At 35.3% G+C, this 16,528-nt stretch overlaps 1 protein-coding gene across 3 annotated transcripts in view; it reads right to left on the bottom strand.

The window, feature by feature from the left end:
• The window catches only part of LOC145690207 (phosphatidylserine lipase ABHD16A), a 162,309-nt gene that overhangs the window by 78,754 nt on the left and 67,027 nt on the right, over positions 1-16,528 (bottom strand). For all 3 annotated transcript variants that reach the window (XM_081764877.1, XM_081764876.1, XM_081764875.1), the window contains exons 9-10: positions 15,241-15,425; positions 8,402-8,535 (exon numbers count right to left, since the gene is read on the bottom strand). In XM_081764877.1, the coding sequence (XP_081621003.1) occupies positions 8,402-8,535; positions 15,241-15,425 (319 nt within the window). The remainder of the gene's footprint in view (positions 1-8,401; positions 8,536-15,240; positions 15,426-16,528) is intronic.

Here is a 16,528-nt window from a genome sequence, read left to right as displayed (position 1 = left end):
AAAGCCTTAATTGGGTAATTACGGAAAGACAGAAATATTCTACTTTCTCTCTAAGCTGAATCTTTTTTTTTTTTTTTTTTTTTTTTAATTCCTTGTCCTCAAGTAAAGAATTCACACAGGTTTTAGAATCTAGTACTGTCTAGTGATGATATTGCTTCGTATCGAGTTAAGACATCTTGCTATACTTGATTATTGAAGTTCAGCGTCCCTTTTCAGCACCGAGGCTATACCTAGGCATGTACCTACAGCCTAAGGTGGAATCCGAACAACCGTAGTGCATTCGAACTTTATCGCTCTTCTATCGGAAATCAAACCCCGGACCACGTACACCCGAAGACGCAGATACTAAGAACTAGATTAAGGGGAAAGGGCATAGGCCATCTTCAGTTTCATTTCCAACCGACGTATCAAATCATTTTCAAATAAACCTTTTCCAAACCATTTTCAAATATTCACCCGTTACTCAATAAAATAAAATGATTTTTTTTTTTTTTTTTTTGACATGTTGAACTGAACGAAATTTCCATACCTATTTGACTACTATAGAATCATTTAACTGTTTTGATATATTTGTACGAAGTGAAAAAGAAAGAAAACTTCCTTAACAAGTAACACGATACACACACACTAGTACATAATAAAGCATCTTTCACTACCAGTAAGACATCGTGCTAGTGTTCTCACTGACGGAGATAAACGTTCAGAGAAATGATCTACCATGACGTAAATAATTTAGCACCGTAACTACTGACTTCAATACTTTCAAAAATAAATAAATAAATAAATAAAAACTATCAGGCCTGCGCTAACAAACCAGTTTTTATTATTACGATGTGAGAGACTCATTCCTGAAATTATCTTACGCTTAACACAATCTATTTAAATTTCAACCTTGTGTTCTAAGTACTCTGTATGAATCAGGATTCGCTTGCAATAGTAATGTCACTTTTGTTTCATTGTATTGGAGATAAAAATTGTCTGTTGAAATAAATTATGTATATATTTCATGTATGATTTGTTTTAATTTCTGTTGAATGTTTTGGCTTCTATGGACGTTCAACTGGAAGGTAGATTCTAGTTACAAGCAATACTTCATACTGACAAAATATGCTCTATTTATTTTCCTGACACTTACGACATATGACAAGGAAGTTCGATCACTAAATATCATTGGAATGAACAAGTTGGTTGGTTGGACTGATATATAGCGTCCCTTTTAATATCGAAGTTATATTGAGTAGATCTACAGTTTAAAGTGGGATTGAACAACATGAGCTCCCTCTGGGAATATTATAAAAATTTTTGAGGAAACATGCAATATTTTGCACATGGAACTACCTGCAAAAGCCTGTCAGATTTTGACAGGCATTATACAGGCGCCTGTTTCGGTGAAAACACATGTAAAGAAAATATTACAGGCACATTGTCTTCAGGTGATATACATGTCGAAAAAGTATTTAACTTCTGTTGGAAATTTTGCACGGAAACACGCGTTGTACAGAGCCTGTACATTAAAATGAGAACATGCTATCTACACGTAGTCACTCACATGTAAGTAAATGGAGGGAATATATCCATGTAAAGTACCTTGAATGGATTCTTGATAACATTCGCAATACAGAAAAAATAAAAAGTACAAGGAAGGTGCCTGTTTATAACATGTAATATACATGTGTGACATTCGCATTACATGTAAATACCATGTATTAGCGTATAACATGGAAAACGCATGATGTAGAATATGTTATTAAACATTTATCATTTTCGTGTACATGCGAAGTGTGTAACTCCCCTATGTGCAGTGTACAGGCAATGTACAGGTGAACGGGAACATGCAATGAACATGATTGTCAATAAATGGATTAAACAAATACGTGTGGTGAACAAGGTGGATTGGAGCTAAACATTCACGTTATAGGCATAGGAGACATGCAATATTCAGGCACAAGTCTCCAGTTCGATATTCGCTATGCAAGGTCCTGACACATGTATAATGCATGGGATTACTACTGAATACATTGCCTGTATTATCTCCGTGTACATGCGAAGTGTGAACCCACCTATATGCAATGTACAGGCAATGTGCAGGTAAACGGAAAATGCAATGATCATGGTTACCAATAAATGGGTTAAACAGGTGCATGCAATGAACAAGGTTAATTGGAATACGTATATTACACGTACATGTGATCAACGTTTAATATGCATATGATCTATACAATACATACCCAATTCATGAACAGGCGAACTGCATGTTACATGTGGCTACCAGTACATGTTACCTACATGTCTCGTCTGTCGTATATATACATGGAACGTGTATGTCTTATGCGTGTCGACAACCTGTGACACGCAAATTTTATATACACTTAATGCATATACTTTACATATATATTCCGCTCACACGCCCATTAATTTGCTAACACCTGTATTTCACATGTATTTAACATGCCAATTATATTTTTATTAAATGAAAAGCAGCTGTCGACAGATCCTCATGAGGTAAAGTATATGTCAACTACATGGAATATGCCGGTTACGTACATGTCCTTCCATTCTCTACATATTGTTTACACGCATTTTTTACGTTACAAGTTGCAACCCTATCAACATGAAAACTGCCTGTTTCCGTGAAATGAACATGCAATTATCTTGAAACAAATTGATATCTGTCTCATGAGTTTAAAAGTGTTCCGTTTTCAGGTGCATGTACCGGCACCTGTAAAAATATGACTATTTATGCATGTTTCACAGGCGCCTGTAAACCACTTGCATTTTCTGTCTGGGAGAACTTGGGTCTCCCGCGACGAAGATGCGTACGCTAATCATATAGTCGTGAGGGAGCTCGAATGAACGATTTGGACACGCTAACAAGAGAAGGCTCTACAACATCGTTCTATTCTGTTACAATAAACAACAAGGTTATCAACCATCTTAGATCTCAATCAAATATATACTTTGCACAAATTACAAAAGAAAATTAGAAAAATTTCGATCTCCTATGTGACTCAGTTTATGCACTATTTACGTTTAAAAATTGTTAAAAGCATCCACGTTTTATCATATACCTTGAATAAAAGTCGTCAATATTTGGTTTTAATCACGATAAACTCAAGGGATAAACAATTTTTGCTTTTTCATTCCCTATTTGCTTTTATTTAATGGCCGCCGTTTCAAAAGATACCTACTACTTTCATTCTCAGAGCTCCACTAATACAAACATTGCAGAATAATTAACACAAATTTGGCTACTTACCAATGAATCCTCCCTTGAAAAATTTAAAGATTTTGACATTTCGGAACTCTCAGCTGGTTCCTTCCTCAGTTGCAAGGTAAAAACGATTAAAACGGAAAGGAGATAAAAAGAGTAAAACCAGGAATACATACAACTATATAAAAGTAACATACAAAAAAGATCCTGAGATGACCAGAGCAGAGTGAAAAAAGAATGAACTGAATCAAAAAGAACGCGGTGTCTATGTTAGGCCAAAGTATGCATCAAAGGTAAGTACCCAAGTTCGATCAATGTCACCAGTGTCAAGGTTCAATGCAGGTTTGTATTTATGAATAAAGAACGATTCTTTAATTTCCCGTTGCTTTTTTTTTATTTATTTTATTTTGCTGAACCTATTACCCTAACCTGCTTTATATTATGTGAATGTTGTTTTAGATGAAGCGCCAAACCCGACATGCCTTCTTCTTGTGACTTTTTTGATTGTCTAACATGTTCCTTCACATGCGTGTTAATATTACGTTTAGTTTGGCCAATGTATGAGGAATCACATTCACAATGGACGCGGTAAATACGTGCCTTATTTATTGGATCGACAAAATAGCTTTTAAATCCAGTGAGATGTATTTGTACACTTTTGGGGGGAATACTTGAAGCAGATATGTTATGCTTTGCAAGAATACATTGAATTTTTGTTGAAAGTTGTGGAAAATAAGGAATTCCAATCCAAGTTTTTGCTTCTTTGGAAGTTACCGTTTTGGGGACTTGCAGCGATCTACGTGTTTGATTAAACCATTGGACAAGAAAACGGTTGTAAGTTGTGTATTTTACAAAAATGGTTTAATCAAACACGTAGATTGCTGCAAGCAGGGTGCGAAATCGTTTGAAAATGATAGGGGGGAAGGAGTTCAGTGATCCACATTAATGCCTCACAGTGCTTCACAAATGAAGTGGGGCATCCAAAAAGTTGAAATATTCAATTATTATTATTATTATTATTATTATTATTATTATTATTATTAATAATAATAATAATAATAATAATAATAATAATAATAATAATAATAATAATAATAATAATAATAATAATAATAATAATAATATGTTCAAGCTAGTCGTCATTGTTATTTAAAATAATTTAATAATGTTATTTATTCATTTAACCTAAATTGGTACACTTATCTACTGATTTAAGATACATTTCGATGTGTATGGTCCAGGGTTAGACTCCTGCGGGAGCACAGTCCGCTTGTGTTTACCATTATATGGAGGACTGCATTCACAAAAATAGCGGTATGAGATCTAGAAGTCAGAAATAATGGCGCCTGAGAACCAATGTGCTAACCAAGCATTAGACCTACGAAGTTGATACGCTTCACCTGGCTAGTCATAGATCTCCCTAAGCTGTAGTTTCAGAGTATATTTTTATAATTATTAATTATGAAATTCCCGTTTCTTCGCTAAGTATTTATTTATTCGTAGACATGAAATGTGTATATTACGATGGTTTTAATTTGCCTTAAAATGGAGGTCCACGTTTAATATAGCCTTGGTGGCAGAAAGTGGCAAACTAACATTTCCTTTCCAGTGATTTATAACACAACTAAAAAGGTGCTCGCGAATCCCTTTTAGTTGGTTGGTTGGAGTTACGTCCTTTTCAGCACCGAGGTTATATAAGACATCAACCCGCAGTTTCACGACTTATTTATACACAAAACAGGCAGTAAATATTCACATATTTTATTTTGATTTCGTTTTTTCTCTCTCACACTTCCTGTCTCGAATGTAAATTGAGGGGCCACGGTGGCTCACTGGTACAGCGTTCACCTCTGTTGCGTGGAGTCCCGGGTTCGATACCAGCTCCCGCCAAGTAAACTTTGTGGTAGATAAACACAGTGTGCGTGGGTTTCCTCGGGGTTCTCTCGTTTCCTCCCACTTCATTCCACCACTTGATTCATTTCTCATAATCTCCTTTAGTATAGCCGGCATAACCAAGGGACGTAAAACTCAAAGATCTCGAATGTAAATTGAGTAGTAATTCTGAAACCACTTCAAACATTAGGTGCTGTCCCATTTAGCTTGGGTGCTGGAGAGGGACACTAAACACAAATCAGTCCAAACCAATAATACACTGCATTGTTATAAAATATAAATCACACACTGAAATATAAATCGTTCTGTAATAATTTTTAATGAATCTATTATGAATATGCTAGTTATTGGCACATGTTTTGAGAGAGGAGAGACGCTCCAGTACAGAATAAGGAAAGCATCGTGCTATGGTACGGTTGTTTCTATTATGTACTGTTTCACTATATAATATTAAAATAAACATTCATAATGTGCTTTCAGTTTTGGGTCTATGCTTAAATTAGGGTCTAATTTCTTGTTCTCTTTTCTGTAAGCAAGCGCTCCAGCACAGATAAATTTGGCACTACAACCCTATTTATTGGGAATAAAGTCTATTATTGTGGCCTGTGTCCACTGTGCCTTTTAATCAATGTCAATTAAAACATGATTCCGAGAGAACATGAAACGGGAGTTGAGCAGATAATTTCAAAACGAAGATGGGGGATATTATAACTCAAATACAGTAACCAGTTTTACAGCAAAACCAGAACAATGTGACACAGCAAGCGAAAATGTCGCCCTTGAACTCCGATTAAACATTATAGTAATAGAATAGTAAGTACTGTATAAATAGTAACTGGTTAAACAAAGAAAAAAGTTCTATAATAGACGCAAAGGTCAAAAAATTTGATAAACGTTTTAGTCTATTTTGAAACACAGATTGACCAATATATCTTAATAATAAATATGAACAGTACATCCTAACAATAAAAACAAAAAATTACTCTTAATTAGCTCTGTAGAAAGGACGCAGAATTAAAGCAAAAATGAAGCTAGAAATCTTAAACTGCAACATGAAACAACAACATCATTTGATACTTATACTAAATATATAATAGCTTTCTACAATATTTCACGATTTGGAACATGTGAAAAACTGCATATCAATGTCTCGCACTGGATGTGAGCGCACTGCCACTGAGCCACCGTGCCCCCTATACTATATTAGTAATTTTGCAACTGTTTGTTCATCTCAAGGAAACAACTGTAGAAAAAACAAGGAAAAAGAAATGTGTTAATAAGAAAACTGTTAACCTCAACCATCCTCATCGACTCTCCTCCGACCGGTCGTCGGCATCGGATAAACATTGTACATGAAGAGAGCTAATGAACTTTTATTTTCTTTTGGATAACTCCAAGTCTACGGCAGAGGATAAAGGTCTTCATATCGTTACAACATATATATATATATATATATATATATTGAGCTGGCTTGCTTTTAAAATTGTTTGAAAATTTTCATTATACTTATATTTTGATATTAAGGTGTCTCCCCCCTACAGATTTTGGTGGGAGGGAAATGCAAGCATAAAATTTTTGGTGGGAGGAAATCCCCTCCCCCCCCCCAGGATTTCGCACCCTGGCTGCAAGTCCCCAAAACGGTAACTTCCAAAGAAGCAAAAACTTGGATTGGAATTCCTTATTTTCCACAACTTTCAACAAAAATTCAATGTATTCTTGCAAAGCATAACATATCTGCTTCAAGTATTCCCCCCAAAAGTGTACAAATACATCTCACTGGATTTAAAAGCTATTTTGTCGATCCAATAAATAAGACACGTATTTACCGCGTCCATTGTGAATGTGATTCCTCATACATTGGCCAAACTAAACGTAATATTAACACGCATGTGAAGGAACATGTTAGACAATCAAAAAAGTCACAAGAAGAAGGCATGTCGGGTTTGGCGCTTCATCTAAAACAACATTCACATAATATAAAGCAGGTTAGGGTAATAGGTTCAGCAAAATAAAATAAATAAAAAAAAAGCAACGGGAAATTAAAGAATCGTTCTTTATTCATAAATACAAACCTGCATTGAACCTTGACACTGGTGACATTGATCGAACTTGGGTACTTACCTTTGATGCATACTTTGGCCTAACATAGACACCGCGTTCTTTTTGATTCAGTTCATTCTTTTTTCACTCTGCTCTGGTCATCTCAGGATCTTTTTTGTATGTTACTTTTATATTGTTGTATGTATTCCTGGTTTTACTCTTTTTATCTCCTTTCCGTTTTAATCGTTTTTACCTTGCAACTGAGGAAGGAACCAGCTGAGAGTTCCGAAACGTCAAAATCTTTAAATTTTTCAAGGGAGGCTTCATTGGTAAGTAGCCAAATTTTTGTTAATTTTGAATATCCCCCCATGCGCCCACGTAATTATAATTGTAGAATAATCTTTGGGAGAATGAGTCTTCCAATTGATTAGCATAAAAATTAGAACACTAGTTAACACGCCGTTAAACTTAAATCAAAAAAGGAATATTATTAACGTAATCAATTCTTAGAATTATTTCGCATCTTTTTGTACTACAACATTCCAATTTAAGTAACTCAGCTTCAAACTATCCTCCCCATTCAATGAGACTCCATCCTTTATATTGTTACTCTTAATCTCTTAAGTACATGAAATTAATACGTGGCTTTTGAAATCGAATGAGATGATTATTTTGAATATACAAGATAATTCCATCTGAAAGCAAATGAAACATCCTTTCTAACGATTTATCGTAGATTTCAAATAACATATGGTCAAGATCACTTAATTTGACATTATAATTGACTATCTATGAACTTAGACCTTTGACTATATAGATATTCGATTATCTCGAAGAATATATAACAATATATCACCAATTTTATTTATGTATCTTTCAAATTAAAACGTATTTACTTTGAACGTGAGTTCCGAATGTATCCTACTTCTACGCTGGAAAACTCGTATCCTACGACTTACCAATTATGCTACAGCGGCTGTATTTCTCAAATAAATATGAAAGAATAATTATGTTTCATTCTACACTTCTGCTAGTCTAATGAAGGTAATGAAGAATTCAAATGAATAAATGATCAAATAATTCACACAAGGATAAAATATGGTGTTGATTCACTATGAATCTCACTACTGGTGTTATGCTATTGCGAACAGTTCGCAGTTAAATGAAGACTAGCTCATATGAATGGTACAATGACTTCCTCAAACTACTTGATGTAACATGCATTCTATATAAACAAATATAAAATAAAGTACTTACTTAGTTGGCTATTATCAAGAGATAACATCTCATTCAGCACCACTAGAACTTCCTCCTCCATAATCTTTGGGTATCTGTATCTCAACAGCTTCACTAGTAAGTGATTTCCTCTGTTGGTTGTCAAGTTCAATTCCCTGCAAATATCCATATGAAAATACTGTCTATTACGAAAGTAGTTTACTTGAATCAAGGAAAGGAGAAGAAAAAAGTGTTACAGGCTGTCCAATGCTAATGAAAAAATATAGGAAATCACGGCGGCGAAAAAATATAGGAGGTTTCGCGAAGCTGTGAAAAAGGAACATTTTAATTATCCAATAGGTAGAAATAAAAAAAAAAAATGGAAATCACATCAATTGTTATATGAACATACATTCTACTCTAAATATAACTAAATGGGTAATTATCTCGTTGCAAAATTTTATACGAGTTCATTAGTTATCGTACGTAGCTCACCAGTACTAAGCAACGACTATAAGGAAAGTGTAAAAAGGATCTGCATCATAAAATCAGTGTTTGTACGTATAGGTCTCCAAGATGTGAATAATTTCATCACTAAATATAATGTAAAATGTAATCATTCTGCAGCTGGCTCTTTTAAGGTAAGATCTGATTATGTGTAACATTCTACAATTGTTTGCCTACAGTTAGTGCAAAAAATATTGATACACCTAAATAAATTATTCATAAGTCTTTAAAATCACTACTCCATAGAACTTTAATTAATATGACGAAAATAGTTTATTTTTTGTTCCATTTTGTAGGGGTGTGAATACTTTTTGCGCTAACTGTATATTGTTTGGTGTAATTATCTTTAGACAATGGGCAGGAGAGAACGAAACACAAGGAGTCTCCATTCAACCACCCTACTGTGAAGACGAAAGGCCCTCCAACCACCCAAAACTTATTTCTTTACGTTATTTTTACAAGTGGAAGTAGCAACGCCACAAAAATATAGGAGGTTTCGTTAAAAAGTAGGAAATGTAAGAGTTTATAGGAAGAGACGCAAATATATAGGAAAAATAGGAAATATAGGAGCACTGGAAAGCCTAGTGTTAAAATAAAACTTACAAAGAGTGGAAAAGTATAGGATTGAACCCGGAATAAAATCTGAGACTCCAAGCTTACAGTATTGGTGCGCTAACCACTACACTAACGTAGTCTATTCTCATTGAGGTCGGTTATTTATATATATATATGGGTGATTCCACGAAAAAGGGAAAAATTAATGGTGTTTACTTTGCACATTGAGGCAATTGAAAAACTCATTTGAGTAGAGATGTACTGAAACCTGATCGCGCAGACCATCGCAACGGTCGTAGGAGCCGACACGCTGACCACGTGTCATTCACACTCAAAGGCCGGCTGGTGGGTTCTAGCCCATTTAAGGAGTGTTTTGCGGAAGTTCAGATTTGGAGCTGTTAGGCAGCCGGAGGTAAAACTTCAGTCAAGTCAAGATGGATGGTATCTGTTTTTAACCTATTGACGTCTCAATCTTATGATCAGCTAATTGTTTTCTTTTCAGGGATTGTCGAAGAGTCTGAGGGCAATGTACGGACAGTCAATTTTATGACGCGGATCGGGAGGGATTTCTCCTGGCCTACTAAACCTGACGTTTAAAAAGCGTTGGAAGTTGTCATTCTGTGTAGACTAGAACAGCCCTTCCCTGTTTCCTTAAGACATTTCCTTCATTGGAGTGGAAAATGAGGGCTACTTAACAAAGAACATCGAATTATCCAAAGAAAACAGAAATGATGAGTGCCTTACACTGTCATTTAGTGTGCATTATACAGGGCGTTTCAAAACAATACCGACAACGTTTGGGAGGTGATTCCTAACACCAAGATAAGATAAAAAGTATAGACCAATCTGGGTGCACAAATGCTTCCTTTCGCCAAAACATAAAAAAAATGAACTTTAAAGGTCCATAGCATAAAACTATGGGACCCACCGTAGTCGGGTCAGACTTCACTTAGGAATTAGTATGTGCGCTATCCAAATATCCATGTTTCAGAATCTTGCGGTACTTCCACAACAACTTTTATAGAAGTAGTTGGTGAGTACTTCAGATTATACGCCCGTAGCCAAACTCCCTCTATAAAAATTGCTTCGTGATTACCTCAGGATTCTGAAACATATTTTTGGATAGTGCACATATTAGTTCCTAAGTGAAGTCGTGACCCGACTACGGCAGGTCTCATAGTTTTGGAGTTATGGACCTTTAAAGTTCATTTTTTTTTTTTTTTTTTTTTTTCATGTTTTCGGCAGCCTATAACTCGAAAGGAAGCATTTGTGCACCCAGTTGTCTATACTTTTCATCTTATCTTGGTGCCAGGAATCAGCTCCCAAACGATGTGTGTATTGTTTTGAAACACCTTGTATATATACCAAATATACAAACACACTTACCAAATGTTGAAAAAGTATTGCACTTTCGACGTGTTGACTTGATCACACAGAGAAGACAGACGGTTTACATAAGCTCAGAAAACAAATAAAGTAGACAATGGACAGGTTTAGTGACTACTTCGTCTGTTTCGTAAACTTATGTGAAAAGTTTGTCCTCTCCATATGATAGTCAACATACTGAAAGCGCAATAATTTTTCAATATTCGATAAGTGTATGTGTATTTCTTTTTCTTTTTCTTATTTACGTCACATATTCATATATATATATATATATATATATATATATATATATATATATATATATATAATATACTCAATTTTGGAACCTTCATTGTATATATTTTCATATGTTTGCAGTATTTTCTGGAGTATTTTTGCATAACAAATTACGTGTCATCTAGTTTGTTAGAATTTTACACAACATAAGGAAAATAATTCTAACTTACAAAAATTATTGGAAATTTATTTCAATTTTTATGTAAATTATAAGCTTAATCACTTATAAACCAAAACTTATCACCCAGATGTATCACGTTTCTCAACTCCACAGCAATTTTCAACTTCGTGTTAACTAATCTCAACTCCGTGACCTATGGTCTCAACTCCGTGGGTGCTGAAAAGTTTATTATTTTTTATTTACTACATCAATAACGATTCAGCTCTGCTGAACACCTAATTAACATGTACTTAGTAGTAGTAAGTGCATGTGATATTTTTATCGAAATAGGCGACCATCAACGGAACAAAAATTTTCCAAGTGAAAATTTCCCTTTTTCGTGGAATCACCCATATATATATACTGTATAAGAACACCAGTAACTATTGAAGTCGATAGTGTGTGGGAAGATGGATGAAACTTCTCTGATATAATTTCAGTGAAAATCAGTGTAGAAATGCAACTGAGCTGCATCGAACCTGGGACTCCGGATCACCTCGCCGCTTCACTTGCTGTAGACACTAGATCCAAGCACAACAGTGGCTATGGACAATCCATGTGGTCTGAACTGAGCAGTAAGCTCAATATTAAAGATATGTAGTTCACTTTGTGATATCTGCGATAAGACCTTCAAGCGAGATATTAGAAGCAATGGTGCGAGATCGCGCAGTGGATACTATTACAGCTCGGCAGTTCTTCTTCCACATTCTGAATTAGAAAAATCTGTTTATAACAGTACACTCTCGGCGCGTTAACATACCAAGAGAACAATTTTTAACAACAGAAATAACAAAGAGCTAGTAATTCATAACAGAAAAGTGTCGGCCATTCAAACTGTTTCCTCTCGATTTCTACGACGTTTCTTGACTAAAATTTATAGTAACGTTTCATCATTTTAAAAATTGCGCGAAAACCAATATTTTAAAACTAATCTCTATCACTTACGTATGAACTGCCTCGATGTCAAATTTTCAGAAACTCACTGTTCACGTATGAGTTAGCTGTACCCTTCCCGCTAGTTCTGTAGCTAGCACGTGTGTTTTTGGTGCACGTGGTCCCGGGTTCGATTTCTACTGGCAGAGCACAAAAAAAAAAAATCACGAACATTCACTTTCATTAGTAATTTGTCTTCTTTAAGCTTTTTGTCCCCGCCTCATTGTAAATTGACTCCTTTCACGACACGCCAAGAACTTTCCATCGGCAGATTCTGCTTCTCTGTACCAGAATAATCCATTACCGACAAAAATTGTTTCCATAACTTTACGCATGTATACAATAGCAGCAAATATTACTCAGAACAGTTTTCTTTACAGTTCCTTTCCTCATTTATCAATTTCCACGTTATTCAACTTTCAGTCATTAAAAGATGCATACGGAAGAGCACACGAAAAATTTTGTATTTTAGCGCTTAACCCTAGAGTTACCAAGCTAATATCCGCCACATCTAGTACCAAGGAGGGGGGGGGGGTTGTCTGCGCTTTTTTCAAATAGTTGTTACATTATAGTTGTTAATAACAGAGATCCTGGAGCACTTCTACTTTATATTTATCATAAATGTTCGCATATGATATGATATTGTTTACATTATTAAAGCACAGGCATGTGTTATGTTACCATCTGAACTTTGGTTTTGTCTTGGCGGTGTACGTGTGTGTATTTATGTCCATTTTTAGAATAAAATTTATCACACTCCAGTAAGCATCGGTGATTAAATAAGAAGCACAAGTAACACTTTTTTTTTTAATAAGGCAATGCAGTTTTGCAGTAAAAAAAAAAATCAGCAAAAACAATGATGCGTAACACCAAGTACCAAAAACGGGGAGGTCAAATATGCCCGCAGCAAATGATTTATTTTTTTTATATAAGAATAAAATAGATGATATCATAATATAGAACTATCAAAAGTGAACACTATATTCAAACGATCAATGTAAAACGCAAGAGCTCTTACGAAACATTTTCTCCTACAAAAATTTGAAAATCTTCAAAACGGGGCAAAATTGACCTCCCCATTGTATTTCTAGGGATAACATTTACAGTTCAGAATAACTAGGTACAATTTTGTATGCATTAAAATGATAATCGATGGTCCAGTAGTACAACGTTCATCTATGGTGCGTGGGGTCCTTGGTTCGATCCCAGTTCTCACCAATTGAGCTTTGAAATGGGCAAACATCGTGTGCGTGGGTTTTCATCGGGTTCTCCCGTTCCCTTCCACTTTTTATTAATTCTACCAAAACATATACTTCATCTTTACCGTCTCCCTTAGCCTTGATGCATAATAATAGGACTTAGCTCAAAAAAAGCAATTTGATTTGATTTTGGGTTTAACATCCCTTTCAGAAGTGAGGCTATATGGGATGTGGACTTACAGTTTAACGTGGGATCCAAACCACAGGAGCTCCCACCCAGAACCGAACCCTCCCACGCCAAAGACGCATATGGTAACCGCTTAACCACGAGGGAGCTCTAAGAAACAAAGACGAGACGACAATTGACCCTCACAAAATGAACAAATAAAATGTGTTTTGAAGCATTTCGGTCTGGATAGATTGCTCTCAAATAGAAAAAATAAAGGTAGAAACTTAATAGTATTTAGTAGTGGTTTGAAGAAAGTTAAAGATTGTCAAGCTATCGTACAGTCTCGTTCACTTGAATAGATGTCGCCGAAATTGTGTAAACTAATACTCGTGTAACTATTTCTCCAGCAATTCTTTTCCAAACCTGACTTAAATTTTCTTCCATCACATGATAAGGCAGGGTGTCTACTAAAATTCAACAATGAAACTTCGTGACTTTTTCGTGACCTTTTCTTTACCAAATCATAAAATTTCCGAACATTTTCAAGAGCGAATTTGGGTGCGAAGTAGGCCGAATTTTCAACCATACGATACAAACGTACTTTGCTTGCGATTTGGTAGCGTCTAAAGCCGACCATAGACATTTTTGGTGTTGAATTCTGATGTTTTATACAACAAAATTTTTCAATCTGTACTTACATTTGCAGTTAAAAAAATCGTGACCCAAAAGCTAAATTTCGTGACTATTTCGTGACTTTTATGATCGTTTTCTGATTTCGTGACTTTTTCGTGACTTTCGTGACCGACAGACGCCCTGTAAGACGACTTCGACTATACGACTGCTTGATTCTCTATTTTTCCATCCCCTTCCATCAGCATCCCATTGTAATAGACGTATATAGCTCAGAAAACAATTAAGATACTTTCATCAGACTTACAAACGCATACACTAGATACATTGAAATACAATATTAAACACTAAATTAGTATAATAAACTATCTTTTTTAATACAGGGTGTTTCAAAAAGAATGACCTAATTTTAAAAGTCCATATATATTGATAAAAACATACTACAAAATACTCACAAAATCTTGAAGTTTTAGCTATGCTATTACAAATGCTCTATGTGTCCACTAGCAGCAGTACGCAAAACATCTAGACAATAGCTAAATTTCATCTTTTCACGAGAAAGGGCAGAAAAAACGTTCACTTTAGGTGAGTCTCTTTCGTGCTCAATAATGTCATGAGGGTTCTGGTGTCCCTATATGTGCACGTTATGTCGGTTTACTTTACCATTAACATGAAATGTTGCTGTATCACTGAAAATTAACCGTGGAAAAAATTATCGTTTTTCATGTCCTATAGCAGAGCATTGCAGAAATTTTTGGGTGCAGGAAAATCAATGCCAAAACGCAGACGAAAAGCACGCTGCGCCGAAATCACTGACTCAGTCTCTGCAAACTACAGCACACAAAACGCCTTCTGTTGAGCGGATGCCATCTTACTTCTAACTGACTGCAAACTGAGAAGACACGTTGACTGGCGTCTAACGGCGATTTTCTGAAACCCTAGGCCACGTTCGTTCAAACAACACTCATTTCCTTGTTCGGTACGTCCCATGTTCCGTAATTATTACCGTCCAAAATCATGTCATTCTTTTTGAAACAAGGTGTACAATAAAAAAAATCATACTTACTCAGTGCTAATAATTTCATCTTCTGTTCTCCTTATCAACAATACTGGTCCAGGATACTTGGTTAGCTGTTCGTAATTATTCAAATTGAAATAATTCTTGATGGTACTTTTCACAAGAGGTTCCCATGATTTCGGCATCCTTGGGATGGCCAATGGCAATATATCATCAAAAGTAGCATCAAGAACCTGCAAAAGAAGAGAGACATATTTATACGCAAGTTCTACCCCACAATACTTTACCATTCATCGTTACTACCAATTTATGATTGCACTTCTTGAAGCTGTAGTCCATTTCACAAAACTTACAAGTTTACTGTTACTTTTTATAAGTAACAACACTAATGCAACAGTAAAAACCACTTCTAAATAGTCTGTTAGTTGTAATTTGTAACGTACTGCTCTGGTGTTTTATGGTATATATATATGCAATGGTGTAAGTTTCGTTTCGTGTAAGTTCTACACACATTCTACACGATTTGTATCTTTCATAAATAGAATACATAATAGTGAAAGCTCTGTAATAACGCGAATACTGTATTTCAGTTAGCTAAATATTATATACTATAGAAAGATTTTAACAATAATATTTTCGTCTTCAACTTCCTTAAGCAATGAAATATCAAGCAGGAATTTACAAAGATGCATAAGGAACTTACCATGTTTCCCTCTCACTCACAAATTTACATGTGGTTTCGAGAAACTGTGTTTCAGGACCAGAACTGAAGTAAGGAAAGATAAAATACGAAAAATATTATAAAACAACGCATAAAACGCTAAGATTAAAAGCATGGCGTTGTAGATGGCGTTTCGCCAGTAACAATAAATGACCTAACACCCTTGATGTATAATTATTGGTTAACTGGGGCGAGTATGCCTGTCAGTTGCATTGAAACAGCTTATCAGCTGAATCGACCAAAGAAGTGACAAAATTATGAATAGAGGCTACTGTGTTGGACTGTACACAGGCATACAGTAAAGAAGGTTTCCGGATTTGTTAGTGTATCAAAGCGAATTATCCAACGATTCTACAATGTGGTCTACATCCGTGTGAATACAAAGCGGCGTCAGAACTATGGTAGTAAAAAAAAAACTAACTTAGAGAGACTGACGACGAATTATACACCTGGTCAAGGAAAAATGTTTTCAAACAAAGTAGAAAGAAACTGCTAGTCCGTAAATACAGGCCCATTCCAACCAATTCCTGAAGAAACAACGAGAAAGGAGTGTCGTGCAACGGACACTTGTAGTTGAGTAACACGATAGAAGTCACTTCTTATTTGGACGCATAA

The sequence above is a fragment of the Thermobia domestica genome, chromosome 7, assembly GCF_964235325.1.
Source record: "Thermobia domestica chromosome 7, izTheDome1.hap1.1, whole genome shotgun sequence".
NCBI classification, from domain to species: domain Eukaryota; kingdom Metazoa; phylum Arthropoda; class Insecta; order Zygentoma; family Lepismatidae; genus Thermobia; species Thermobia domestica.
The sequence above is the reverse complement of the archived record's forward strand: the minus strand, read 5'-3'. Positions and strand labels throughout refer to the sequence as shown.